Source organism: Lampris incognitus, chromosome 9 (assembly GCF_029633865.1).
Source record: "Lampris incognitus isolate fLamInc1 chromosome 9, fLamInc1.hap2, whole genome shotgun sequence".
NCBI lineage: Eukaryota > Metazoa > Chordata > Actinopteri > Lampriformes > Lampridae > Lampris > Lampris incognitus.
Genome location: NC_079219.1, coordinates 7,210,557 through 7,237,732, shown reverse-complemented (window position 1 = coordinate 7,237,732; position 27,176 = coordinate 7,210,557). Strand labels below are relative to the sequence as shown.

The 27,176-nt window shown below is 46.0% G+C and overlaps 1 protein-coding gene across 1 annotated transcript; it reads left to right on the top strand.

Moving 5' to 3' along the window:
• Positions 1-1,928: 1,928 nt before the first annotated feature.
• On the top strand, positions 1,929-6,120 carry tomm40 (translocase of outer mitochondrial membrane 40 homolog (yeast)). The gene is made up of 10 exons (XM_056285777.1): positions 1,929-2,013; positions 2,771-2,982; positions 3,104-3,171; positions 3,260-3,352; positions 3,722-3,823; positions 3,972-4,077; positions 4,301-4,423; positions 4,585-4,661; positions 5,353-5,455; positions 5,591-6,120. Exons 2-10 carry the CDS (start codon positions 2,772-2,774, stop codon positions 5,728-5,730), a joined length of 1,023 nt encoding a protein of 340 aa, XP_056141752.1. The 5' UTR covers positions 1,929-2,013; position 2,771; the 3' UTR covers positions 5,731-6,120.
• Positions 6,121-27,176: the final 21,056 nt, after the last annotated feature.

The following is a 27,176-nucleotide window of genomic DNA, read 5'->3' as shown; positions in this document are numbered from 1 at the left end:
AGGTTGGCAATAAACTTGATACTTTTTCTTTTAATGGCTTACCGCATAAATATGATTGTTTGTTTTGTCAAAGCAAAGGCCCAGTAACTAGTGTGAATTTTATTTTCTTGACTACTTTCAATTCTGTGGTCCTAGGCAGCACCTTAAGGTTTTGAGGTTACAATTGATAAATTGTGAACTTGATAAATTTAGGGGCCTCGGTCAACATGGCAAGGTTGTTTTTTTTTATATGCCAAGGCTCAATGAACCATTATGCTGAACCCAGTCAAAGTGTTAAATCATTCTTGTTTTGTCTTTTGTCATATATATATATATATATCGTATATTTCACTCTCTAAAGTGCCTTAATCTTGCATCATCCACTGTTCTGTTGTTTTTCTTCCCTGGTCCTAAACTCATTTTTGTCCTCAGGTAAAACAAAAAACAAAAAAACCCCTCCATTTTCATTAAGCTCTTGTTACATTTCAGGAAACCAGTCCTTGGAGGCAAAGAGGTGAGAACTGAACCATAGGGTAGTGATTGTGAAGATTCACAGCATTTAAAATGATTCTGAACAGTTATACTGCGAATGGAAGTTCCGTTTGCGTTTATAAGACATTTCAGATATGAGCAGCAGAAATGGATTTTTAGGGCGTGAATATAATGACCTTAACACACTCGACTCTGGCACGGTTTTATATTTGTCAAGATATGACGTTTAGGAGTCACTATTTGATGTTTTCCCCCCCTCCAGCATCTAATACAACAGAGTGTAGTCTCGGTAAGTCGGATTACTCTTTGACTGGATTCAGCAAAACATTAAACACCAGCAGAAAAGGCACCATTTGTGTTTTTGTTCTTCCAAAGCCGTTACAATAATGAAGGCCTTGTCTATTTATATCTGGCTCTGGAACACCTTTTTGATAGTTCAGTTTTGAAGTGTCTGTTGTGACACAAACATTAGGAAATGTGTTTATCTCGATGTAAAAGGTTGCTGGAACCACCACCGTTGTAAGTATTTGACAGCTACTACGACCTGTAACCAAGTTTCACGGGTGCTTTTGAAACCTACTTGGGACTCGGAGACCACTATTATACCATCTTTAAATTGCTGAGATAGTAATGCCACAGTTACGGTTGTCACGACTGATGCTTTGTTAAGAGGGATGCCAAGTTCAGTTTCTGTGAAGTGTATTTCTGCCAGCGCCTCAAAGGAATGAATAAAGTCTGACTGAATTTCCAATTTCCCGAGTTGGCATCTGTACATAAATGTGAACTTGTTGTAGCTGACGTCACACGTTTAACTCCGCTATACTACTACTTTCGGCTGCTCCCGTTAGGGGGCGCCACAGCGGATCATCCGTTTCCATCTCTTCCTGTCTTCTACATCTTCCTCTGTCACACCAGCCACCTGCATGTCCTCCCTTACCACATCCATAAACCTCCTCTTTGGCCTTCCTCTTCTCCTCTTCCCCAGCAGCTCCATATTCAGCATCCTTCTCCCAATATACTCAGCATCTCTCCTCCACACATGTCCAAACCATCTCAATCTTGCCTCTCTTGCTTTGTCTCCAAACCGTCCAACCTGAGCTGTCCCTCTAATATACTCCTTCCTAATCCTGTCCTCCTCCGTCACTCCCAGTGAAAATCTTATCATTTAACTCGGCTATACGTTGGACGCAAATGCATGTCGTTGCGCAGGTCTTAATCTTGACCAGCGTGATCTTGACGCTACCAAATCATCCACACCTGCTTGATCACGGTTGCCACTAATAAAGACACGCGTTACCCTTGGAATGTCATTCAGCGAGGGATTGAATGAATCGAACGGGGAGCGAATGAAGACCGGCGTACGTCACCACGAGGGGGCGGGCCTACCGCCAACGTTCGGCCATTCACGACTGAGTCGGCGTGTAACGACGGCCAATCGCTGATCGCTCAGGCGGAAGTGGGCGGGACGGCGTCAGTCGCGGTCGCCGAACGCCGTCGTGAACTTTGCCGGTGTCGAGTTACCCCTGGACCCGAACCGTCAACGTGAGTAAACCATAAAACCCGAATCGCGGGTCGGCGAGATGAATTGCGGGCTTACGGAACAGCGGCAACGTCGTGCGCCGTTTTGTCGAGCACCGGTCTGCCGTCGGGCTGAACTCGTGGGTTGCCTCCAGTCCGCTAACGTTAGCCGGCTAGCTAAGCTGTCCGCTAGCTGCCACGCTCAGACCAGATTGCCGAAGGTTAATTAGCTAACGCTGGCAAGATCGCCTCGCGGGCTTAATGTTTAAACGTCACTCATGTGGCAAACCGTGTAACGCGACTCGGTGACGCGTCAGTTTCGATCGCCCTGTACATGCATGTGGTGCAAGTTTGGCCACTGTTTAGCTCGGGCCTTGCCAACCAACCATGGTTTAGCCAGCCACAGCTTACCATTTATTGTCAAGACTGAGGGGAGGGGGGGGGGGGCTTAAATCGAGAAGTTGACAAAAGGTAAATTGGCTGACGAGGTTTGGGTATGTTCAGGTCTGCATCGCTAGGAAGCACAGCGCCACTTTACCCACATGGTTTCTGACTTGACTGATATACCAGACAGTGTTCAACTCTTCACACCTGGGTGGAGGGGGCTGATTCAAAGGTGTGGACCCAGGCACTTGTCTGGCTCCAATCTGATGTCTTAGCGTATCCTCGTGTGTTACTGTACGCCCAGCTCCTCTCTACTCCCAGCCAAATCCGATGTTAATTAATGATTTAGCTAATTTCGATATGTTCATCACATCCTCTCATCTTTATTCTCTCGTAGCATGGGCAGTGTGTTGGCTGCCAGCTCCCCTAGTCCTACCCCAGCTGGAGGTGGTCAGGGAGGTCCAGGGCTTCTGTCTGTCCCCCCAGGCTTCACCATGCCCCCAGTGTCTCCTGTCCCTCCCGCTTCTGCCTCCGACCAGTCATCAGCAGATGCCGAATCCGCCCTTCCAAATCCAGGCACATATGAGGAGTGCCATCGTAAATGTAAAGGTTAGACATCTTGATTAGACGTGTCCTAGTAGGGAAGTGACTCGTATGCATTGACCCTATGGCACACGGTCTGGAAGCATTGCGTCATAAGATGCTCTGTTCATTGTATTTTACATTCCAGAGGTGTTCCCTATACAGATGGAAGGTGTGCGACTAGTGGTGAACAAAGGGCTAAGTAACCACTTCCAGGTCAGTTGAAAATCCAGTTTTTTTTTGCTGTAAGCCTCTGCGTGTAGTGCATGTGCTATTAATGTATCCCTGTGCTCTGTCTCCACAGGTCAGCCATACTCTAACCCTCAGTACTCTGGGTGATTCTGGCTATCGATTTGGTGCTACCTATGTTGGCAGCAAACAGACTGGGCCAGCGGAGGTAGGTAGACTTTTTTAATCCCCTCGCTAACACATTTAGTCCTTATCACTTGTTCCCTCAAAGTCCCTACGTTGTTTCATAGGTCTTTGTCTCGGGTGTTTCTAGATGTGCTGTTTAGCCAGTAAAAAAATTACTCCAGTCATGAAGGCTTCGTCTTTGATAGAATAGTATTTTTTGCACTCATTTTAATAAGGGAATGAGTCTCGTAATTTATTCTACCTGGTATAAGAATAATTTTAACTTGCAGATGTCAGTTTGTCGGTGCCTCATAGAACGTTACTGCACCGAACAAGTTTTGCTTACGCCTTAAGATGCAATGGACACGATTTGAAAGTTAACAGATGAAAACGGTGGATTTTCTTTCTTTAGTCATTCCCAGTCATGGTGGGTGATATGGACAACACTGGCAGTTTGAATTCCCAAGTCATCCACCAACTCACCACTGCTGTACGCTCCAAAATAGCTATCCAGGTACGCAGACTTCTCGAGGGAAATATGTTTCAAATGTTGACTTTTAGATCCCCCACCCCCAAACATGTATAATCTCAATGAGCGTCTGTGCTTCTTCACTCATTTGAAATTTGAGGTATTATCACACTATTCTCCATGTGTGCTTTAGACCCAACAGCATAAGTTTGTTAACTGGCAGTGTGACATGGAGTACCGTGGGCGCGACTTCACCAGTGCTGTAACACTCGGAAACCCAGACATCCTTGTTGGCTCTGGTATGGATGGTTATTTTTGTGTGTGTGTGAGAGAGAGAGAGAGAAAGAAAGAGTAAGAGAGGGAGAGAGATTAGAGTACATGTTACACCATAATTGCCATAAAAGCACCATGAATGTTTTTTTCCCTTCCTCATATGTTGAAATATCAGTGGTCCGCATTAACTAGGTAATACTGAAGATGATGACGATAAAAACAGTGGCTGTTATGATTGTGTTGCTTCAGGTATTCTAGTGGCCCACTACCTCCAGTCCATCACACCAACACTAGCTCTAGGTGGTGAGCTTGTCTACCACAGGAGACCTGGGGAGGAGGGTGCAGTTACCTCCCTCATGGGCAGGTACACAGGTAAGATCCACTATTCACTGTACCTTTCTTAAACTTCACCATTAAACGGCCCGACTTCCCAAACACTTGGAAAGGTAATACTTCATACTGATTCTTTGTTCCTTTGCAACTATCTGGTTTTACTTTACAATTTCTTTTAATGCATACTCAATTTCCTTCAGGTGATAATTTTGTCGCTACACTTACTCTTGGGGGGGCAGGAGCCCATGCTACATACTACCACAAAGCCAATGACCAGGTACCCAGCTTGTTTATCACATTCAAACTCTAACTTTGCTTGTGTGGTACATGGGGTATGCTACTGTGTCAGTTGAGTGTAGAGGAACACTTGAGTTTGTTAACTGGGATGAACTTGTGAACGTTGCAATGCAGTGCCAAATACCAACATTTTCTAGGTAGAATGTTTAATTAATTTTTGTTGTTATGCTATTCTGTCTAATTTAAGTTGCAATATTTTGGTTCTGCCATTCCGGTGGTTCTCAACCTGGGTTCTAGGCCTTTGTCAGTGATTACACAAATCATAATTTATGTGCCATACTACTTTGAAAAATCCTTTTAAATAGAGCATCTGGGCTCAGTGAGCCTACCTTGGGTAATTAAGGGTAAAAAAATACTTTATTGGTTCTTGAATTAGTCGGAACAGCTAGCCAACATCCACACGTAGCATTCTCATCTGTCACAGCATCAAAATTTGAGTGAAATTTAAAGAACATGTCTTCCGAATAAAATTGACTGATGTTTCATTGGAACCAAAAATTAATGTTACACTCCCAGTTCTTTCTAGAGATGCATCTTAACTAGAATGGGTAATTTGTGTTGAGAAACTGGCAACTGATAGCAAGGAAAATATGTTGAGAACCAATTTGCTATAGAGAGAAACATAGAGTGTGCTCACTAACGTCTTCTGGCATCATCCTCTACTGCTATAGCTGCAAATAGGAGTTGAATTTGAGGCCAGCACAAGGATGCAAGACACTACAACCTCTTTTGGCTACCAAGTGGACCTTCCCAAAGCTAACTTGCTCTTTAAAGGTAAATTAATAGCAACTCAAACACGCACATAGCAGTTCATTGACAAATTATCGTTTCAAAATAAACCCTGATTTCCACTCAAAATTTAATTGGCTCAACTTCTCTTTTCTACTCCTCGCTTTTTCTGCATTGCAGGCACAGTAGACAGTAACTGGGTGGTAGGTGCAACTCTGGAGAAGAAACTCATACCCCTGCCTCTGACACTGGCCCTTGGGGCCTTTCTTAACCATCGCAAAAACAAGTTCCAATGTGGCTTCAGCATTACCATTGGCTAGAGGGCCAGTGGCCACCCCGTGCCAGCCCACAGGCCTCTGCTTGGACCGGCACAGAGACAGACAGGGACCTGGACTGACTAGTAGAACCAGATTCAGAGACTCTCTTATAAATGCAATTTCCTTCCAGGACAGAGAGAGAGAGAGAGAACTACCACGGAGCCAGGACTGGCCAAGCCATGCCTACATACTGTAGCATAAATGTCTATTTCCTTAACGGTGCATTTGATATACCACGATGCTAGAATGGTGCAAGACAAGAGTGAGAGCATCAGGCAAAGCATGTGAAGATGTGATGTTTAAATTAAAAAAAAAAAAAGCGGTTCAAATAAATATAGTAATGGTGACGTATGAGGGATCAAAAATAAACAATTACTTTTGTATCACTGGCTGTATGTGGTTGTTGTAACTCTGCACTCACCAAAAGTCATTCATTTTCTACTGGCGCTGGCGTTGCGTGGCCATTGATGTGGCAGCAGCAAGCAGCATGGTCCCAGCACCCAGTCGACTGCAGACAGGGATTTTGTTCTGCTGCATAATTTCTACTCTTGAGTTCCCACTCGTCCTGGAAAACCTAGAAATCAAATACATTTCCAGTCATGGAAAATACGCGGAGACTGATAAAATTGATCTTTTGTCCTGGAAATATTCACGAGGTCATGGAAAATTGTAACGTTCGGTTATAAAACTGTATTTTCACCCACTGAGACGATGTATTTTTAGCACATTTACCAGAAATGGTAGTTTTAGCTGCTGAAATTGCATGTCAGCGCTTATAGTTTGAGGGAATGTTTGGTGACCAGCTAAAAGCTGCAAAGTCCATTTAGATACTGTTGTGGCTGATGGTTAATACTAAATAATATAACCTGTGAGCAACGGCTGTCATGTATAATATCCAAGCAAAAGTCACTGAAAATGTCCTTGAATTGTCCTGGAAAATGATTTCCTAAAAAGAGTGGGGACACTTGTACTACAACATTTTTTTTAAAACATTTATTCATTTTTTTTAATCACGTACAACTGTTTTTACATTGCAACAATACAATGTCAGAATTTCAGCACAGGGGAGAGTGAAAACAAAGTAATAATTATAGTCTGAATATAATACAAAGCAAAAAAATAAACAAGGAAAGGTTGACACAAAAATAAACTTATGAGATTGATGATCAGATGATGACAACAGGAGCCACTAGGTTAGGAGTCTTTCAGAAAAAAAAGAAAAAGTAAAACTAAGCTGTTCATTTATCTAACGCGTTGAACATTTTTTCCAAGATGAGAGATGCTTTCATTGTCTTTGGTAAGGGACTTGAAAAAGAATATCAGATCAATGTAAAATAATCAAATATTGATTGGGCTTGGAGCCCATCACCTTGGATTTGTACGTTACCCGGACGCTGCAGCTCAATATATGGTTTGAGTGGTTAAAAGAAGGCTAGAAGATGCAAAAAAAAAATGCAGATTTAAGACAGTGATAAAGTACTTAATTATTTATTTAGAATAAATTCGCATGGAGCCACATACCTATAATTACATGCGCATAAAGATTAGGATAGCTAAAGGTGAAGATTTAAGATGAAGACTGCAAGACAATATAGACGAAAGCTATAATAAATAAATAAATGTGAAACACAGGTGGTTGTTATTACTAAAGGGCACTTCTCCCTACCACACCTCCAACGGTGCCCTTTGGTCAGCTGCAGGGTCATCAGCCAGGGACCTCCAGTCCTCCCAGTTTAGTTCCTGGTACGTCTTCTGAGCAGCGGCAGGGGATATCTCCCTTTCTGCACTTGCCACCGCTGGCCTTCGGGTCAGTTTTTGCTTGTTCCTCAGATATTATACTTCCTCCTGAGTCAAAGCCAGAAGCTGCCCTTCTCTGCTTCTTCTGCCAGCTCTCAACAATTGTTGTCCTCCACAGCCTGGCTTCTGTGACTCCCATGTCCCTGAGGTGGTGTGCTGTTAAAGTGATGTGTGATGTCTAGCTGTTGTTTTTGCCAGCACAAAATTCAAGGACTACATGTACGGAAAGCCCACAATAGTGGAAACTGACCACCAACCTCTGGCAACTTTCCCAAAGAAGCCCATCCACACCGCCCCTGCCCGTCTCCAGAGAACGTTGCTCCAGCTGCAGAGCGACAACATCAGCTCGGTGTACAAAAGGGGCATGTACATGTATCTGGCTGATACACGCAAGAGCTCCAAACACACAAGTCTCCCAGAGCCCTGCCGAAAATGATGCTTTTGAGGTCATGTTGGCGAGTTACATCTCCACAGCTCTCCTGGAGGAACCCAGAAAGCACACAGCAGAGGATGAGGCGCTACAAACTCTCAGCACGGTCATTCGACGAGGCTGGCCCACCAGAGAAAGTTAGCTCCAGCCTGCTGTCAGTCCCTTCTTCCCCAACAGAGACGAACTCACGGTGGAGGGCGGGATCATTATGAAAGGCCACAAAGCAGTCATCCCCCAGTCTCTGCACAGAGAGTACATCAACATCGTGCACAAAGGCCCCCCAAGTGTTGAAGCAACCGAGCACAGAGCTAGAGGCATCAAATTTTGGCCAACAACGTCAAACGACATTGCTGAGGAGCTGCTGTCATGTGCAGTGCACAACAGCACCAAGTCTCACCAGCAAAAAGAGCCTCTGCAACTTCACCCAGTTCCAAAGTGGCCATAGATATTTTCAAATAGCGTGGCAAACACCACCGAGTGCATGTGGAGCCATGTTCTGGCTGGTTCGGAATCGCCCTCCTGAGTGACCCGACATCATCAGCCGTGATTTCCAAATTGAACGGACACTTTTCAGTCCACAGCACACCGCATGCCCTCTTCTCTGACAATGCACCAGTCAACGCTTTAAGGACTTTGCCAAACAATGGGATTTCGTTCATACCACCAGCAGCCCTGAGTACCCGCAGTCTAACAGGCTCGTGAGGAGAGCTGTCCGCAGTGCCAAGCAGCTGATGGAGAAATCTCACAGAGACAGAACCGACGTCTTCCTCAACCTCAGAAACATTCCCCGTGCTCCAACATTAGGCTCCCCTGCCGGATGTCTGATGTCGTGGCAGATTCGTGCAGGCATACCGGTGTGTACAAAACTACTGGAATCGACCCTGAAAAACACCCAGCTCCTCAACAAAAGCATCTCTAAAGCATCACTATGACAAGTCGAGTTGCCCACCACAGCCTTTAGCAGAGGGACGAATGGTTCGTATGCAGACCCCCCAAAGGATATGACCGACGACTGTAAAGGAGAAGCGCAAGGAGCCACACTCAGTCAAACGGGAAGACATACAGGAGGAATCGCCGCCACATCCTTCCTGTTGCAGAGCCGCCGCCACCACAGCTCCACGCAGAGGACCCAGACACCCAGAACGCCAGCCCCTCCACAATAAACAGTGCACTACCCACATCACATACACCAGAGCCGAACACCATGCAATCACAACCCCTTCCTGGCCAACACCCACAGCACCCTTCCCCACTGAGAACAGCAGTGCACACTACGCAACACCTTCAGGCCGCATCTGCAGACCAAACCCAAAATCAAACTTTCCTGTGCGTAATAAAGTTCAAGTTATAGCTACCAGTATATCAAAATGTCATTTGCACTAACTTCATTGCAGTGAATATTTGCACCAAGTTGTTTCATCCATGCACTTACGGTGATAGTTTTATGAATAGGCCTACCTCTGGAAGTGACATGTGTATCCACCTTGATTTACTGTTTTATAGACTTGAATCTAACCAAGAGTACCATTGATGGGTTTTTTTTACCACATGGTTTGAAAGAAATGTTCTGTAATGTTGACATTTGCCCAGTGCTACGCTGTTTTATACAGGAGGTGCGCTAAAGGAACAGGATGTGGCTCATTTGGCTAAATGATGGTCCCGTCTGTTCTCTATGAGCCACCGTATCTTGGGATCAATCGATGTGCTCTGGGCTCTACTATGTTGTGGCACACAAGTAGACTCGGTATGTAACGCTGTCGGCCTCCTGGTCACCTGGATACTTTGGTTTTCAATAAACCAGCAGTTTTTTTTGTTTTGCTTTCTTGTTACAAGCCTGTGTGATCATTGACTCACACCCAAGTGAATAAAGTTCCTCACCGATGAAGCCTCTCCATCCTGCCTCCACCGAGTAGACGATGGCCTTCCAGCCAGCTCAGAGTATTCCTCCTCCTTCCTCTCATGGGTGGCTTCTACACCCTCCTCCCATGAGAGGGTCCGCTCGGTGAGGAGCACGGGCTCGGCAGCAGTGGACCACACCACCATGAGACATGATTAAAAAGCGGTTTTGCGCCGCAATTGAGTGCAAACACCTCAGCTGGTCTGTCACCCAAGTTCGATCACCGTAGAAGGGGAGATGCACCTGGTGGAGATCTGCACTCTGCTGAGTGCACGCTTCTAGTGCCATTTACTTTTAATGACAGAAATGCAATCAAACCCTAGCCATGTTGAGAAAGAACCAAATGGCTATGCGAATGGATATGTACCCTGAAATTGGTTCTCGATGGGTTCTTAGAATAAAGCAAACAGGCAGATTTCAACGTTGCCCGTTAGCGAATGCCACTAAACCAGCCACATCTCCATACTCAGACTTACACACACACACCTCTACCAACATGCATGCGTACTACAATAAGAAAATCTAAGACGGGGGGCAGCCGGGGAACCGTCGCCACAGCCGGGACGTGAACCCGTATCTCCTGCACCGCGAGCGACGTTAACCAGTCGACTAAAGGGTCCGACCCGTTAGCAGGGCTAACGCGTCTACTTATCCGTGCACGTTACAATATTTTTGTTGTGCTGCAGTAGTTAGTACGGTCACCTCACAGCAAGGTGGTCCTGGGTGCGAGCCCCGGGGTAGTCCAACCTTGGGGGTCGTCCTCTGTGTGGAGTTTGCATGTTCTCCCCGTGTCTGCGTGGGTTTCCTCCGGTTTCCTCCCACAGTCCAAAGACATGTAGGTCAGGTGAATTGGACGTACTAAATTGTCCCTTGGTGTGAATGTGTGAGTGTGTGCCCTGTGATGGCGTCTCCCCGCCTGCTGCCCAATGACTGCTGGGATAGGCTCCAGCATCCCATGACCCCGACTGAGATAAGTGGCTTGGATAATGAATGGATGGATGGATGTTGTGCTGTGATGTTTTGTTGTGGTCGCTGTTTTTTTCTTTCGTTTGGGCCTGTTTGAGTCTAGGTCGCCCTCTTGTGTTGTGTCATGTGTGTCTTCATGTTGGTCACTTTTATTGCACTACGAATAAATTACAAAAAGCACTATACTATGACAAATGCGTCCAATTAAGAAGACAAAGATATGATTCACAACAGATGTACCTGCCATTGTTGAGAGGAATTTTCTGGGAATGCTGTGGCTTTAATTACAAAGATGGCACGAAAATAAAAGCACATTAGGGGAAATAAGGAATTATATACAGCAGTTTGCAACTTGATGTTAATCCGCAATATCGATCTTTCCATGTAGTACTGCAGTGCTACAGTCGGCCTACCTCCTTGTGCCCCCAAGCTGGTCCACCTATGGCACCATCCAATTTCATGAGGCGTTTCCCCTGGCACAAAGAGTCATATCACACATCCGTTTGTCCTCAAAGCTACACAGCTGCAGAGAAAGTGACCGCTGATGCTGCGGTCAAGAAACAATAACAGTAAACACTACATATGGTGACTTTAAATATAATACAGAGCTGCAATTCAAATGTTCGTCAAGTGCTGGGCGATATGGTAAATATATATAACCATAGGAGTTTTACACAATATGGATGTTGATCATGATCATCCACTTACATATGCAAAAATGCCACGTTTAAGAGTCCGGTGGTTTATCACGTGGACGTTTTTTGTGATGTAAAGTATAATATCAAACCAACACTAGCTTTCAGATATTACTTCAAATACTCCAGAACTCATTTGTAGAAGTGTTGGCTCAGATTCTCGTTATCGATTTAGACGACAAAATTGTTTATCCCAACATGACGATATCCAAATACCACTGAAAGACCAAAAAAACGGTCATTTTAAACAGCCCTATTGTCCACAACAAATGGCATCCTGCTGCAAGGTGACAGTGTTTTACTGAGGTAATTGCTTACTGCAGTTACAGTTCCAAACATCACTGGGGCTCATCTCCAGCCATTGACCAATCACATCCTGGCTCTCTGGTAGATTGGTGACGATGGCGGACCCATTGCCATTCGTAAAGGCATCATTTCCATACTGCACATGGGGTGCCGAGCGTGCTAGTGGAACTGGGACCGTTTTAAGAAATTGCGTTCCTTCCCCTAACAAAAGAAAAAGTCAAAGATTAGATTTAAATCTGTGTTTTGGGGTACCCATACCCCAGGAAAACATATCAGTAACCACCCAGCCAGTTCTGTATGATTAAAAATGTTGAAGTATATAAAACAAAGCTTCAAAAACGTGTAAAAATCTGCAGCATCCACTGGTTCCAGACTCTGGGGACGTGGCACCGAAAGGAAGACGGCGACGTCACCAAGGAAGCCGGCCAAACAAAACAAAATCAAGAAAGGAAAACAGGAAAAATACCCAAAAACGGTCCAACTCCGCAAATCAGTTCTATACATGGTTCAACACATTTTAACAGGTCAACAGCAATACATCTCCCACATTTATAAAATATTTTGAAGCAAATCTGTCAATTTGGTTACCCCGCTCTTTAAGATGTACTTCATTAATCCCCATGGGGAAATTCATACTCTGCATTTAACCCATCCTAGCTGTGTAGCTAGCTACCAGCAGCCGCAGTGCACCACCGCCGGTCCTTTTTTGTTTTTCTTTCAAAGATTTATTTGGGAAGGGACAATGTACATTAATCAACATTCAAAATGTTTATGTACCCGAGTTAGCTAAGAGGCTAGTTTCCATCAGCAGTCCCTTTGCCTGATGTCGTTAGGCATCAGGCAAAAAAAAATTTTTAAAAAATAAATCCAATCTACACTCACTGGCCACTTTATTAGGTACACCTTGCTAGTGCCGGGTTGGACCCCCAATTTTGGTGAGCCTGTGCGAATTGTAGCCCCAGTTTCCTGTTCTTAGCTGACAGGAGTGGCACCCGGTGTGGTCCTCTGCTGCTGTAGCCCATCTGCCTCAAGGTTCGACGTGTTGTGCGTTCAGAGATGCTCTTCTGCATACCTCGGTTGTAATGAGTGGTTATTTGAGTTACTGTTGCCTTTCTGTCAGCTCGAACCAGTCTGGCCATTCTCCTCTGACCTCTGGCATCAACAAGGCATTTTCGCCCACAGAACTGCCGCTCACTGGATATTTTCTCTTTTTCGGACCATTCTCTGTAAACCCTAGAGATGGTTGTGCGTGAAAATCCCAGTAGATCAGCAGTTTCTGAAATACTCAGACCAGCCCGTCTGGCACCAACAACCATGCCACGTTCAAAGTCACTTAAATCACCTTTCTTCCCCATTCTGATGCTCGGTTTGAACTGCAGCAGATCGTCTTGACCATGTCTACATGCCTAAATGCATTGAGTTGCTGCCATGTGATTGGCTGATTAGAAATTTGCGTTAACGAGCAGTTGGACAGGTGTGCCTAATAAAGTGGCCGGTGAGTGTATAAACATACAACATAGTTAATATACCATCCATTCCATTATCCAAACAATATATAAAAATAATGTAGAATATAGAAAATATATATAAAAAAGCAGACATACAACACAGCTAAACAACATGGTAATAGGTGTGTGCAAATAGCAGCAATGTTGACATATTGTTGGTTCTTAATAAGCCATTTCTTGACATTACACTTACATGAATAATAGGATGGGGACTCTGACTGCGGTACTGAGTTCCACTGATGTGGTGCTCTAAAGGAGAAGTCGGCCTGGCTAAATGCATGCCATGAGTATCAACCTAACATGCATGTATTTTGATGGTGGGAGGAAACCCATGCAGACACGAGGAGAACATGCAAACTCGATGCAGAAAGGACACGTGGGACAGCCTGGGGTGCAAACCCAGGACCTTCTTGCTGTGAGGCAAAAGTGCTAACTACTGGAGCACAGTGCTGCCAAAGGTTGTTCATAAATCGATAGTAATAAACACATTTTGAGTTTCATGTTTTTAGTCAGGACAGGAGCAGTATATCCAAGATAAATGTTTGCCAGAATATAGTTCACAAAATATTACCTTCATCAATGTTTTCCCATACAATGGTTACATGGTCATCTCTGTCATATCTTGATTAGTTGAGCTGTGGAGAATTTCGTGCTCCATGATGGCAGTATGATCACACCGCTGTCCGACAGATGCGCCGATTCCTGACGCATGACCAGCATCTGTGACCGGGAAAATGTATGAGGAAATAGGACGCATGAAAACAGGTACACATTTTTTGCAGCTCCAGTAATGATTTCATAGGTGACAGGCATGGGTGCAAGTTCCATGAATACTGGGGTGGCATCCAACGCTTGACCTGTACCTTCATCCATAGAGTTAGTGGTTGTGTCGGATTGACAAGACCATACCAGATCGGTCAAGGCCCGGGTTAACAACGGCTGCCATTGGTGCTGTGCCCTCACAGGGTACCGATGGAAACTGTAAAATCCGCTGTGGTTGACCCCTGAGAAACAGGGAACAAGCCAGAAAAAGTTCTAGCATTATTTCAACAAAAGAAATAAGTAGGGATGGTTAGGTCAACAATAAATGCCCATTCCTTCATGTTCTGTCTGTGCAGGTGAAACTCTCATGAGGATAAGGTCACCAAGAAAAGATGGACGCAGTAATGACTGAAAAATAAAATGGTGAATATAGAGGACTGCTGGGATAGGCTCCAGCATCCCGCGACCCTGAGTAAGGATAAGCGGTTTGGATAATGGATGGAATATAGACGAAAGAGGGAAATTATGAAAAAAGAAACAAGAACTACCACACCAATACTACACCTAAACAAGTGGGTGTAATAGCCTACCCGTGATCCTCCCATGTGCTCCATCCCCCTGGTGAAACTCCTCGCTGTCAGGTGAAAAGAAGCAGCTGGTGACTCCACATGTATCGGAGGAGGCATGTGGTAGTCCGCAGCCCTCCCCAGATCGGCACAGAGTGGGGGAATTGGACGGGTACAATTGGGGAGAAAAATGAAAGCCAGTGGGATACATCAGATCATGCAGCACCCGGGGACCAACTCCGATTGGTCTTGCCCAGAGCGGTTGAAAAACAGAGTGGTGGCACTCCCATAGGGGTGATGGGCTCCCATTATAAAAAAATGGCGGAGACTTTTCCGGCCAGCTTCCGGGTTATGGGAACCATGAAGAGTTCCAAACAATGATATTCACCGCATTGCTTTCCATTGCCTACCAAGCCATTTCTGTGGTAAGCTGATAAATTAGGAGGCAAGATTTCTGATAATTCACTCCATTTACTGCATTACCTGTCATTAGTATAGTGAATACTGTTATTTTTATATGCATTCAACATTAGCTGTTCAATATTTTAACTTTATTATTGTTAACGTAATGACCGAACTAGGTCAGCTACTGGGCTAGCACGTTTGATGAATTTCTGTCAAATCAGTTTTTAATACATCAAGGAATGAAGGTCAACATTAAGTAGGAATGTAGGTTTATGATTACAGGTTGTTAAGGGAGGTTGACTGATGGTTAAAATAAAGCTGACTACTACAGGAGACTTGGTTATGTAATGTGTGCCAAGTACAGTGCTAATATGAACAAACTTTTTCCCTCCAAAAAATAAATCTAAGTAACTTATGAAGTTGTCACTCCACATACCAAATTGACATTAAAGTATATGCAATAAATGTAAAAGCAGTTAAAAGTACAAAGGAATGGTTTCACGGTTCATATTTTAGTGCTTACCGTTCAATATTGCACTCACTGTCTGTCCCATAGGAGAACTTGACAGGGCGGGGATTGTTTGGCACTACTGACGCGTACGTGAACCATGTGATCGCGTGGTGGTGAGATCAACCAGTGCCCTAACTCTCTCTCAACGGCTCTGGTCTTGCCATGCCTCGGTCAAGGGCACCCGGAGAAACACACAGGGAGAACATGCCAACTCCACACACAGAACGACCTGGGATGACCCAAGGTTGGACAACCCTGCCCAGATAGCAAAGAATCTTTGGCCCAAATATGGCCCACATTTGGCCTTGACTCAGGGGTGAGTGTGGCTGCCTCAACTCAGCCACACAATGTGCTGTAACCCAAGTCAAGCCTGGTTCATTACATTTGGGCCATGCCTGGCCCACACAACAGTTGCCGTAACCCAAGTCAGGCCCAGCTTATGGCATTTGGGCTACGTCTGGCCCACACAACAGTTGCCAGGACCGTAACTGAGCCGTTAGTACCAAAAGTGCCCCAGATTAGCCCAAATGAGTCTGCTATCTGGGCAGGGTTCAAACCCAGGACCTTCTTGCTGTGAGGAGACAGCGCTAACCACTGGGCCACCATGCCGCCCTATTTGGCTCCTGTTAAAGCGATCAAAAGGGAGCATCTGGTAGAAATGTGTCGAAACACATTTAGTAAGATGGTGGTTTATCAGTGAAGATTTCTCATTGGGTTCACTTTTATCACTTTGATTAAGCAACCTTTACCTTACTCAGGCAAAACATGTATTGTGCAATGAAAGTTACTTAGCCATAATAAAAAAAAAGCCGTTTATCCGAAGTCGGGTCACGGGATGCTGGAGCCTATCCCAGCAGTAATTGGGTGGCAGGTTGGGAGACACCCTGGACAGGTCGACAGTCCATCACAGGGCAGACACACATTCATACCTAGGGACAATTTATTATGGCTGATTCATCTGACCTACATGTCTCTGGACTGGGGGAGGAAACCCACGCAGACACGGGGAGAACATGCAAACTCCACGAAGACGACCTGGGATGACCCCGTAGGTTGGACTTCCCCAGGGTTCGAACCCAGGATCTTCTTGCTGTGGGGCGACCAGGCTAACCACTGCGCCACCAGGCCGCCATTATAACCCCAATACCCCTTAACTCAGGGGTGTCAAACTCCAGGCCTCGAGGGCCGCAGTGTCTGCAGGTATTTGTTGCAACGGTGCACTACACCACCTGATTTCACTAATTAGCTCACCTCCTGGATCAAGGAGGGAAAGGAACTAGTTTAATCAGGTGGTGTAGTGCACCGTTGCAACAAATACCTGCAGACACTGCGGCCTGGAGTTTGACACCCCTGCCTTAACTGGTGTGATGGGCTGTGAACACACAGAAGAATGTAAGGTTTATAATCTCTCCAGGATGCGACCATTGTAATGGCCTATGTGAAAATGCACAAGAGGCTTCGTTGACACAGGCTCAGTGTCAACGCCTGCTGCAAAACCAAATTCAACAAGCCTACAGAAGTACAGTTTCTGCCAAGGAAAGAAATGCATTCGTGCACAGTCGGCATGCTGTGGCCTCTGAAAGTAACATGCCCGGTGGTACATAGAGGATCATGCAGCTCTGGCCACCTCACAAATAAGGGCGCAACAGTATTGGAAAAGTCTACTTTTCACTGGGGGGAAATGGGCACAACCGTTACTTATTTGAAAACTTTTTTCGACCACAGTGAGACAACTGCCGAGGCCATGCAGTGAAACAAAAAGACAGATGGCAACCAGACAGAGGACTGATGGCTGTATTTGACAACAGTCTTAACAGCATGCCGATTACCTGCAACTCACTGGTAACCCCCCCCCCCTCCCATCAGCTGCCCTGTAAAAGATACTGAAAGGTAAGGGAAACAACATATGAATACAAAGCATATATATGTAAACTACCAGTAAGACACGTTAGCCCCTAGCTAATGGGTCTGACCCTTTAGCCGAGCGGTTAGTGACGTCGCCTTGTGGTGCAGTACACCCCGTATCGAATCCCGCACCGGGCAAGAAAATAACCGGTGACATTGGCGGCAGCGGCGGGATCCGGAAGTGTGCAGATCCTCAGAAGTCTCTTCGGAGCGCGGGAAGAACAAAGCGCAAGGGCGCGCTTCCGGGGAGGGTGACGACTGTAAACTCCTAATAAGACACGTTAGCCCCTAACTAACGGGTCTGACCCTTTAGCCGAGCGGTTAGTGATGTCGCCTTGTGGTGCAGTACACCCCGTATTGAATCCCGCACCGGGCAAGAAAATAACCGGTTACATATATATATATATAATTTTTTGATGTAGGAAAAGAAAACTAATTCATAGCAGAACAAGCCTGTTTCTGTCACGCCGTGGGCAGGAATGGAGGACCCAGACGCACGGCAGTAGCCACAGACAGCAGGGAAGGCTCGAAACAGGACGTGGCGCATCCCCGTTTACACGGCAGCGTCTCCAACGTAAAACGGTAAAGTATTGTTGCGTTTTGCCCGTTCGTTCACACGACAACGGCGTTTTGGGGGCGTGAAAACGCAGACTTTTTTGTAAACCGGGTTCCAGGGTGAGACCTTCTGAAAACCCAGCTCCAGCGTCGCCGTGTAAACCAAATCCGGTTCCTGTGAAAACGGTGACGTCACGGCTCCACTTCGCACATGCGTATTAAGTTTGCAGTCAACTAGCTCACTGGCCGAGTGGGAAGACAACGCTAACAATGGCGGACTACCGAGCTGCGTTTGTGCCGTTATCGCCGCTGAGTTTATTAACGCTCCTCCAGCAAGGTGTAGATTTGCTGCACCATTACTGTGATCAGCGGAGACGCATTATTTACATGCGCCAAATTCTCAATCCACCTATACGTCGACGGAGGGCGAACAACAAAGTTATTCGAGCGTACACTCGCCATCGACCGTTTCTTTACTCACCGCTCTGAGAAGAAAGCGTTTGTGCGCAGGCGCGTGGTGTTATTGGGGTCCACCGGAAGAGCGCTCTATTACAAAGTTTTACCGCCTACTACTGGCCTGGCATGCATACTACAGCGTTTTCAGTCGTTTTTTTTTTTGCGAATCGTGTGCATTTGGATCGTATTCAAAATGGTGTCGTTTGAACGCGGAAGTTTTTTTTAAAACGCAAAGGAAAAATTTTTCCGTTCTTAGCAAGAGCGCTGTCGTGTAAACGTATGTGTCTCTGTGTGGGACGATCCGACAAGGAGCCGGGACACCCAGGGGACAAACAATATACACGTAGGGGAGCCAATCAGAGCGATTGGGCGCAGGTGCGTAGGACAGGGCAGGAACAGAACAGCCAATCGGATGAAGCGGAACAGGTGAGTGGAGCAGGGACAGTCAGGTAAATGGGGCACAGGTGAACCGAAACACCAATCGAGGGATGGGGAACAGGTGAGCCTTGATGGCCCAGATCACTCAACCATGAGTTTCGTGCGCCACGCATTCATCAGCTGCCAAGGTGGTTTTTATATATATATATATATATATATATATATATATATATATATATATATATATATATATATATGCAATAAATCTTATATCAGGCAGCAGGTTGTCAGCACCTGGGGTACCGGAAGCTCAAAACAAGAGTCAATAGCAGCAGCAAAATAAGCTGCTTGGCATTGGTAGAGAAGATTTGACAAATTTTCCATGGGCACAACCCACATACTCAGCTCTGCTGCTCATCCCACAATGTTCCTTACAAATGTGGCCCCATTTAAAAGGGAAATAAACAGGCTTTCCAACTGTATAAGATTTATTGCCAAGAAGCATTGTTACAACAAAGAAATAATCTACTAAACACACATTTCCTTACTTTTTGTGCTTAGTGTGTGTATTGTGGTGATACACAGTTGACGATAGATCCACCAGGGGCTGCTGCTCCTTTAAGGCAGACGTTCAGAGTGTGACGTAGGCACTGCTTAGCGTTTCCGGGGTGGAGCCATGTTTGCAGCCGCCTAGCTGTTGGTTAGCTGGTTGCCGGGAGAGATCGCGCTGTATGGGTGTCGTTTTGTGTGGCGAGTCAACGGAATTGACTCGACTCGATCTCTCCGTCTCCTCATTCCTGCGCTCCCACATTGGTGACCCCGACGTGATGGTGAATTCTGGGGGGGGGGGCTCGAGGAGAGTCTGGGGGGGGGGGGCTCGAGGAGAGATCGAGTCGAGTCAATCCCTAAGCAGTGCCTACGTCAGCACTCTGAACGTCTGCCTTAAAGGAGCAGCTGCCCCTGGTGAATCTACCCTCAATTGTGTATCACCACACAGCCCCCCCCCCAGAATTCACCATCACGAAAAAATGCAAAACAGTAATGCAACACATCAGTACTCAGGGAAACACAAACAGCCAACAGGCAAACAGTCCCCAGTGAAACAGCCAACGTCTCGGGGGGGCGGACCAGGCGGCCAAAGCAGCTGCGCTGGATGGTTATAGGGGCAGGGGCAGGCGACAGAGCCGGAGCCCGGGCAGGAGCCGAGGCTGGGCCGGGGGCCCGAGAAGGGGGGCGTCCACGCCGCGAAGGCAGGGCTAGTTCGACCGGCCCACCCAGGTCCAAATGGGCAGGCTTGAGACGGTCCACCGAGACCCGCTCCGGCTTGCCCCCCATGTCAACCACAAAGTTCTTAGGCCCCGCTTCCAGGACGCGGAAGGGCCCTTCGTAGGGGGGCTGCAGGGGGGTATGGTGGCTGTCGTGGCGGATGAAGACGTACCTGGCTGACAGCAGATTCTTGGGGACGTATATAGGACTGAGGGAGGCAGTGGTGAGATGTAGGGATCGGAGCGAACACGTTGGCACCATCCCGGGCCACAGCCCGGTGAGAGCACAACAGAGAAGGGCCGTCTCTCCCAAGATGGACAACGTGCAATGGATGTTGCGTGTACAGAACAAAACACAATTTGCGGAATACAACATTGAAAGAGGATAACAGAATTATAATGGAATTATACACTCACCGGCCACTTTATTAGGCACACCTGTCCAACTGCTCGTTAACACAAATTTCTAATCAGCCAATCACATGGCAGCAACTCAATGCATTTAGGCATGTAGACATGATCAAGACGATCTGCTGCAGTTCAAACCGAGCATCAGAATGGGGAAGAAAGGTGATTTAAGTGACTTTGAACGTGGCATGGTTGTTGGTGCCAGACGGGCTGGTCTGAGTATTTCAGAAACTGCTGATCTACTGGGATTTTCACGCACAACCATCTCTAGGGTTTACAGAGAATGGCCCGAAAAAGAGAAAATATCCAGTGAGCGGCAGTTCTGTGGGGGAAAATGCCTTGTTGACGCCAGAGGTCAGAGGAGAATGGCCAGACTGGTTCGAGCTGACAGAAAGGCAACAGTAACTCAAATAACCACTCATTACAACCGAGGTATGCAGAAGAGCATCTCTGAACGCACAACACGTCGAACCTTGAGGCAGATGGGCTACAGCAGCAGAAGACCACACCGGGTGCCACTCCTGTCAGCTAAGAACAGGAAACTGAGGCTACAACTCGCACAGGCTCACCAAAATTGGGGGTCCAACCCGGCACTAGCAAGGTGTACCTAATAAAGTGGCCAGTGAGTGTATATGGATATATGAAGAATGTGATGAGGAGGATGCCAAGCGGTGTCCAGATGCCACCGGAGCAGCCTAGGACCCGAGCCAGGCAACCGCCATCACCATGGAGACCTGATAGGACAGACTACACATGCACACAGGGGAGACTCACATCACACCATTCACACACACGGGAGAAGAGACAAGAAAAAGCAGTCACACATCGGAGTGAGAGAAGGATACGACATTGAAACAGGAGAACAAAATTGTATGGATTTATAAGATATATACTAAAGAATGTGATGAGGAGGATGCCAAGCGGCGTCCGGGCGGCGACTACCATCACCATAGAGACCTGGGAGGACAGACTAGACGTGCACATGGGGGGGGGGGGACTCACATCACACCATTCACATGCACAGGAGAAGAGAAAGGAGAAGAGCTATGAAACTACTTATGAGCTACTTTCTGTTAAAAACTAAATGATTGATTGAATGACTGGATATAAGACACTGTTTGAAATCATATTAGCCCTTATTAGCCATATTGCTTTGGCCATGTATCCATGTCATTCTCAGCTCCATATCTTACAGAGAAGTGGGCAAAAAGGAGTATATACATTCATAGAAAGATGTATGTGAAGGTATCACTTTCAGGATCTGGAAATGAATAATATACGTATAACTAAACATGAAACTATCTCCCTCTCTCTTCCTCCCTCATGGTCTCCACCCCCCCCCCCCTCTCCGTGCTTCCATCTAGATCGCACACACCAACAACTCATTCTTGCAGGATCTCCACACACGCATTGTCTTGTTGAAAGGGTCAACCGGGTTGCGAGGGTTGCCCAGGTGTCCACCTCCAGGGGACGACAGTGGGTCAGAGGGGTAAAGGTTAGAGGGGTCTGAGCAAGAGCCTGCGGGTAATTTTAATGGGAGACCTCATTGATCCCTAATACGCAAACCAGAACAGCGCTGCACTCTTGGAGCTGGCGGGTCTCCAGTATCTCGCCCGAGGAGACTTGAGCCGGTAAATAGAAGATTAGAGAGACAATTTACTGTCAAACTTTCAACTGGAGGAAAACAAAATTCTCTGTGCAATCATGCAATTGGAGTGGGGGGGGGAGAAAAGAAAAAGATAGAATTCTCAAACAGGAAAGACACCGGAGGGTAGAAAGAGTTTAAATTGCTTCTGCAGATTTCTGGGGGGTGGTTACACTAAAACCAATCCATCATGCAATCACATTTTTAAACACTGAGAAATTCGATCATTGGACACACACACACACACACACACACACACACACACACACACACACACACACACACACACACACACACACACACACACACGCACGCACAAATAACGTGGGGGAAATTGTTTCCCATCACGGCAGAACAACTCACAGGAACGGAGCAAGAGCACAAACGTATGAGATATGACAATCATTAAAGACTCCTGACAATATAAAATTCTTAGGAAAACCTAATATTCAGTGAGTCCAGACTAAAAAACATTTTGTGGAGCTTTAACAATGAGCAACTTATCCACGCTGCTATTTAAAGATTTGCCACTAGGTGGCAGTAAAGCCTCGCGTTGCTCCGGAAGTTGGTGTGAACGCAGCAGTCCCACAGAGTGAAGTGGAACAGTGTTGAATGAGAGATTTTTGACTGTTTATTAAGACGCAGTGGGGGTATTCAGTAATGTAATAATCAGTAAGTTTGACGTGAATTTGAAGAAAATGTGATGTGTGTGTGTGTGTGGTGTGGGAGTGGAAACATGTATATGCAGGAGTGTGTTGAGTGCTGTGAGCTGGAGGGGTACATGATGAACATGGAGGAACTAATAAGTAGATGTTGGAGAGGTGGGTTTGTCGACAGAAGGGAATGGAGAGAATTGTGGTTGTTTGGGGTGGCTGGCGATGTTAACGTATGAAATCACGTTTTAAAGGCATGCAAGGTTTGCCGTCTAGCTAAGGGGGAATATCGCCCTTCGTGAAAAGAGGAAAGCTGAGGTGTGGAATATTTTTAGGAGTATAATGGAGAGAGATGTTAATATGTTGTATGGTTATGTTAGAGAGAGGAGGGAGGGTGGTGTTGGACTTTGGTTAAATAGTGTAGTGTGTATGGTATTTACCTGGAGAGGAGATAGGGACCACCAGGTACTCCCCCTGCTGAAGCACAATGATGACTCAACCAAAGAGGCATCAGCTGTGCTGCAACCTACGACCTCCATAGGTTACGGATCTGGTGATGGTGATGGTGATGTGTGGTATATGTGTAGTTTTTGTTTGATTTCTTTGATTTGGTGGGGGTCCTGTAGGCTGGAAGTCATGCCAAAGCCTACAGGTTACCTCACTATGTTCTGTCTGGTCTACCCGCGTAATAGTTTTTAATTCTTATCCTCTTTGATTGCATAGAGTTCGACGGGTTTGTCAAATATTTTGTTTCCCTATTGGTTTGATGTATGTATGTTGTATTTTGAACGTTTTTTTTCCTATAAAATAGAGAGAGAGAGAGAGAGCGAGAGACAGCAGTCCCGTGTCCTGTTGGTGATGGATGGCTCTAACCGGCGCTGCAGTGAGGAGAACGTTGATCCGACCTGCTGGGTTTTCCAGACGTCCCCTTTGAAGGATGATGTGGTTCCGTCTTGTTCTTCGGTGAGTCTATATTTAGCTTTTAACTTTTAATCTCTCTCGTGATAACACAAATTCCATTTTCGCTGGCGGGAATATGATTGCTTTTATATCAGCTATTGAATTGAAACTAATTATTATTCAGTTTTAAATAGTGAAGATACCGATCGCTGATATAAGAAATTATATTCTAACAAGTTAAAATGGTAGTTGATATCCGGGATTCACTTCTTAGTATCGGAAATTCAACGGCTTATATCAGAATGCCAAATGTTGATGGCAGAAATTCAGTCCCTGACATCAAGGTTCCTCGTCCAACTCTCTCCGAAATGAATGAAAACTGTACCATAATTCTCAGTAGGTACATTTTCATTTTTGATCAAATTTCTGATGAGAAAGCATGAGAGGGTTTGACAGTGTGCGCGAGTGTTGCTGAGAATTATGGCCTACACTGCCTCTCACCAGGCGGTGTAGGCCATGGTTCTCGTCATGGCCTACACCGCCTGAGTAAAGGCTGTGTATTATGAATTATGGCCCACACGGTCTTAAGAGACGGTGTGTAGGCCATAGTTCTTAGCTACACTCTCTCACACACTATTTAGCCCTGTGATGGCCTGGCGGCCCTTCCAGGGTGTCTCCCCGCCTGCTGCCCCATGACTCCTGGGATAGGCTCCAGCATCCCCGCCACCCTGAGAGCAGGATAAGCGGATCGGATAATGGATGGATGAATGAATGAATTTCTGATGCCAACAATCGGTAGTGAACCTTGAATTAGAAGTAGTTGTGACTCAGTTTCTGATATCAATAATGGGTAGCTAACGTGTGAATTTTTTTGAGCAAACATTGAATTTGTGATGTAAAACGAAGATTAAAAGCTAAAACGGTGTGTGGGTAACCCGGTGGTGCGTACCACATATCAAGGCTGAGGCCTACCGCAGCAGCCTGGGTTTGAAGCTGCATGTCACCCCCTCTGTCTCTCTACTATCGCTATCAAATAAAGGTAGAAAACACAAAATAAATAAATAAGTGTGCCGGCCCTGTGTGATGGCCAGGCGGCCTGTCCAGGGTGTCTCCCCGCCTGCCGCCCAGTGACTGCTGGGATAGGCTCCAGCATCCCCGCGAGCCCGAGAGCAGGATAAGCGGATTGGATAATGGATGGATGGATGGCTGGATGAGAAAAAAAAGCTAAAACAGCTTGCGATTGCTGAATACCTCTGTTCTACAACCAGTCGTATCTGCAGAGGAGCCAGCGGGGGATCTAAACAATGCATTGCCATAGGGGATGGATATTTACAAGAGCCAATCAGCATGAGACAGCAATCCTATAACCCCCCACAGCTGCTGATGTGCTTATCACCATGAGCTGTTTTGGTAACAACCTCTTATCTGGAAAAGAAAGAAAAAAAATCCAGATAGGATCTTGTGACGCATCGTGACAGCATCCAAAGCGAGACGAGGCTTGTTCACAGCCACTCCTGAGTCTACAAACAAGCGCTTTAAAACATTTCATCCTCCCTTAATGGCTGCAGTTCAGGCCCTGCGTGAGTGCGAATGAGCAGATCAAACCCTCACGTTGCCTTTCAAATTGCCCCCGGTGGGTTCCCATACTGATGCAAACCCGGTAAAAAAAAAAAACAGACCTGGAAGCGGGAAAACGTGTGAGCTTACATCTGCATTTGCTTGGTTGGTCAGAGTTTTGTGCTCAGTAACATTAGCTTAACTTTGCATTCGTTTGAGGTGAAGCGGTTGTGAGGAAAAAATGTTGTCGCTGCGCCAGAGGAGACATGGTGTGAGAAGGTTTCATAGCCCAGACAGCAAAGACTCTTTGGCCCAAATATGGCCCACATCTGCGGTTATCTTACGGCCCACATTTGGCCTCGAATGATGGCGTTGACTCAGGGTGAGTGTGGCTGCCTCAACTCAGCCACACTTGGGCCACATCCGACCCACATAGTCAATCAATCAATCAATCAATCAATCAATCAATCAATCAATCAGTCAATGAAGTTGCATTTTATGTAGCGCTTTTCTAGCTGCAACAGCCGCTCAAAGCGCTTTACAAATAATGCAAATACAAAACTTTGAATCACAATTACTGAAGGTTAGGTGTGGAGTGCCCCAGGGCTCAGTGTTGGGACCATTGTTGTTTATAATGTACATAAACAATATAGGTAAAGTGTCAAAAACCCTGAAAACCATTCTATTCACCGATGATACAAACTTACTCTTCTGTGGAGACAACATAGAACAAGATTGACAGTATTTGAATTTGAAAATTCAATTTGAGCTATGCAACATCAAGTTCATAAATAACATATCACTTCAATAGTACTACTGCGTTCAATTCAATAAGCCCGGTTCATTACATATGGGCCACGTCTGGCCCACACAACAGTTGCCAGTGCCGTAACTGAGCCGTAAGTACCAAAAGTGCCCCAGATTAGGCCCAGATGTGACTGCTATCTGGGAAGCAACTGGTTCTGCAAGGGAATTCACAACCCATAAACAGAGACAGCGAGAGAGAGATAGGCCGGTAGCCGCTGCTTGTGAAGGATCATTGTGTCTGTAGCTATTATTTTCAGATTCTATCAAAACACAGCGGTTCGTATTCACATATGATGCTGCCTGCTGTCAGTCTGCATTGACCTGTGTTTCACATCACAGCCAGAGGACGGATCAAAGAAGCCCAGCTGCCCGCTCTGAGGGAGCAAAACAAGAGGAGTTCTCTGAGCTGAAACACGGTCGATGCTGTTGTGCGCTGTGTGGGCGTGCACGAGGCTGCAGAGGCTGTGATGCAGCAAGGGTGGAGTTTCCCATAAAGCACGCCGACTGGTGAAATGCACCTCGTCTCACACAAAATGTGTTTTCTGACATCTTGTTTGGACCTGTTTAGTTGTTATGTTGCACACAGGGAACAGTGTGTGTGTGTGTGTGTGTGCATGTTTGATTTCATTGTTGGCGGACTTTGAACCTCCACGCTGGATAGTATCATTGAGCAGGTCAGGGTTATAGGTTTGTGTGTGTGTGTGTGTGTGTGTGTGTGTGTCTCTAGCAACAAAACTGATATAAAATTTGGCTGTTTCTTGTTGCAATTTCATAACAACTACTTGGTTGCAAACTTTCGTGACTTCCATCAAATGCAGATTTTACAGAAGGCTGTGTATTCCTATGAGAGGTAGGTCTGACGGCGTACTCTTACCAAACACCATCCAAAGAAAGTGGTCCGCCTCACTCTGCAGTGAAAAACGGCGACTTCGATTATGTGTCATTTTGATAGCCGTAGAACAGCTCTTTTCTGGGGGATGGTGAATTCCACACACAAAGGAATTAAGTTGAGTTTTGCCGATATAAATAGACGCCCGTAGGCCTGTCTCGCACCATGTTGGTCATCCTTGTTATTCA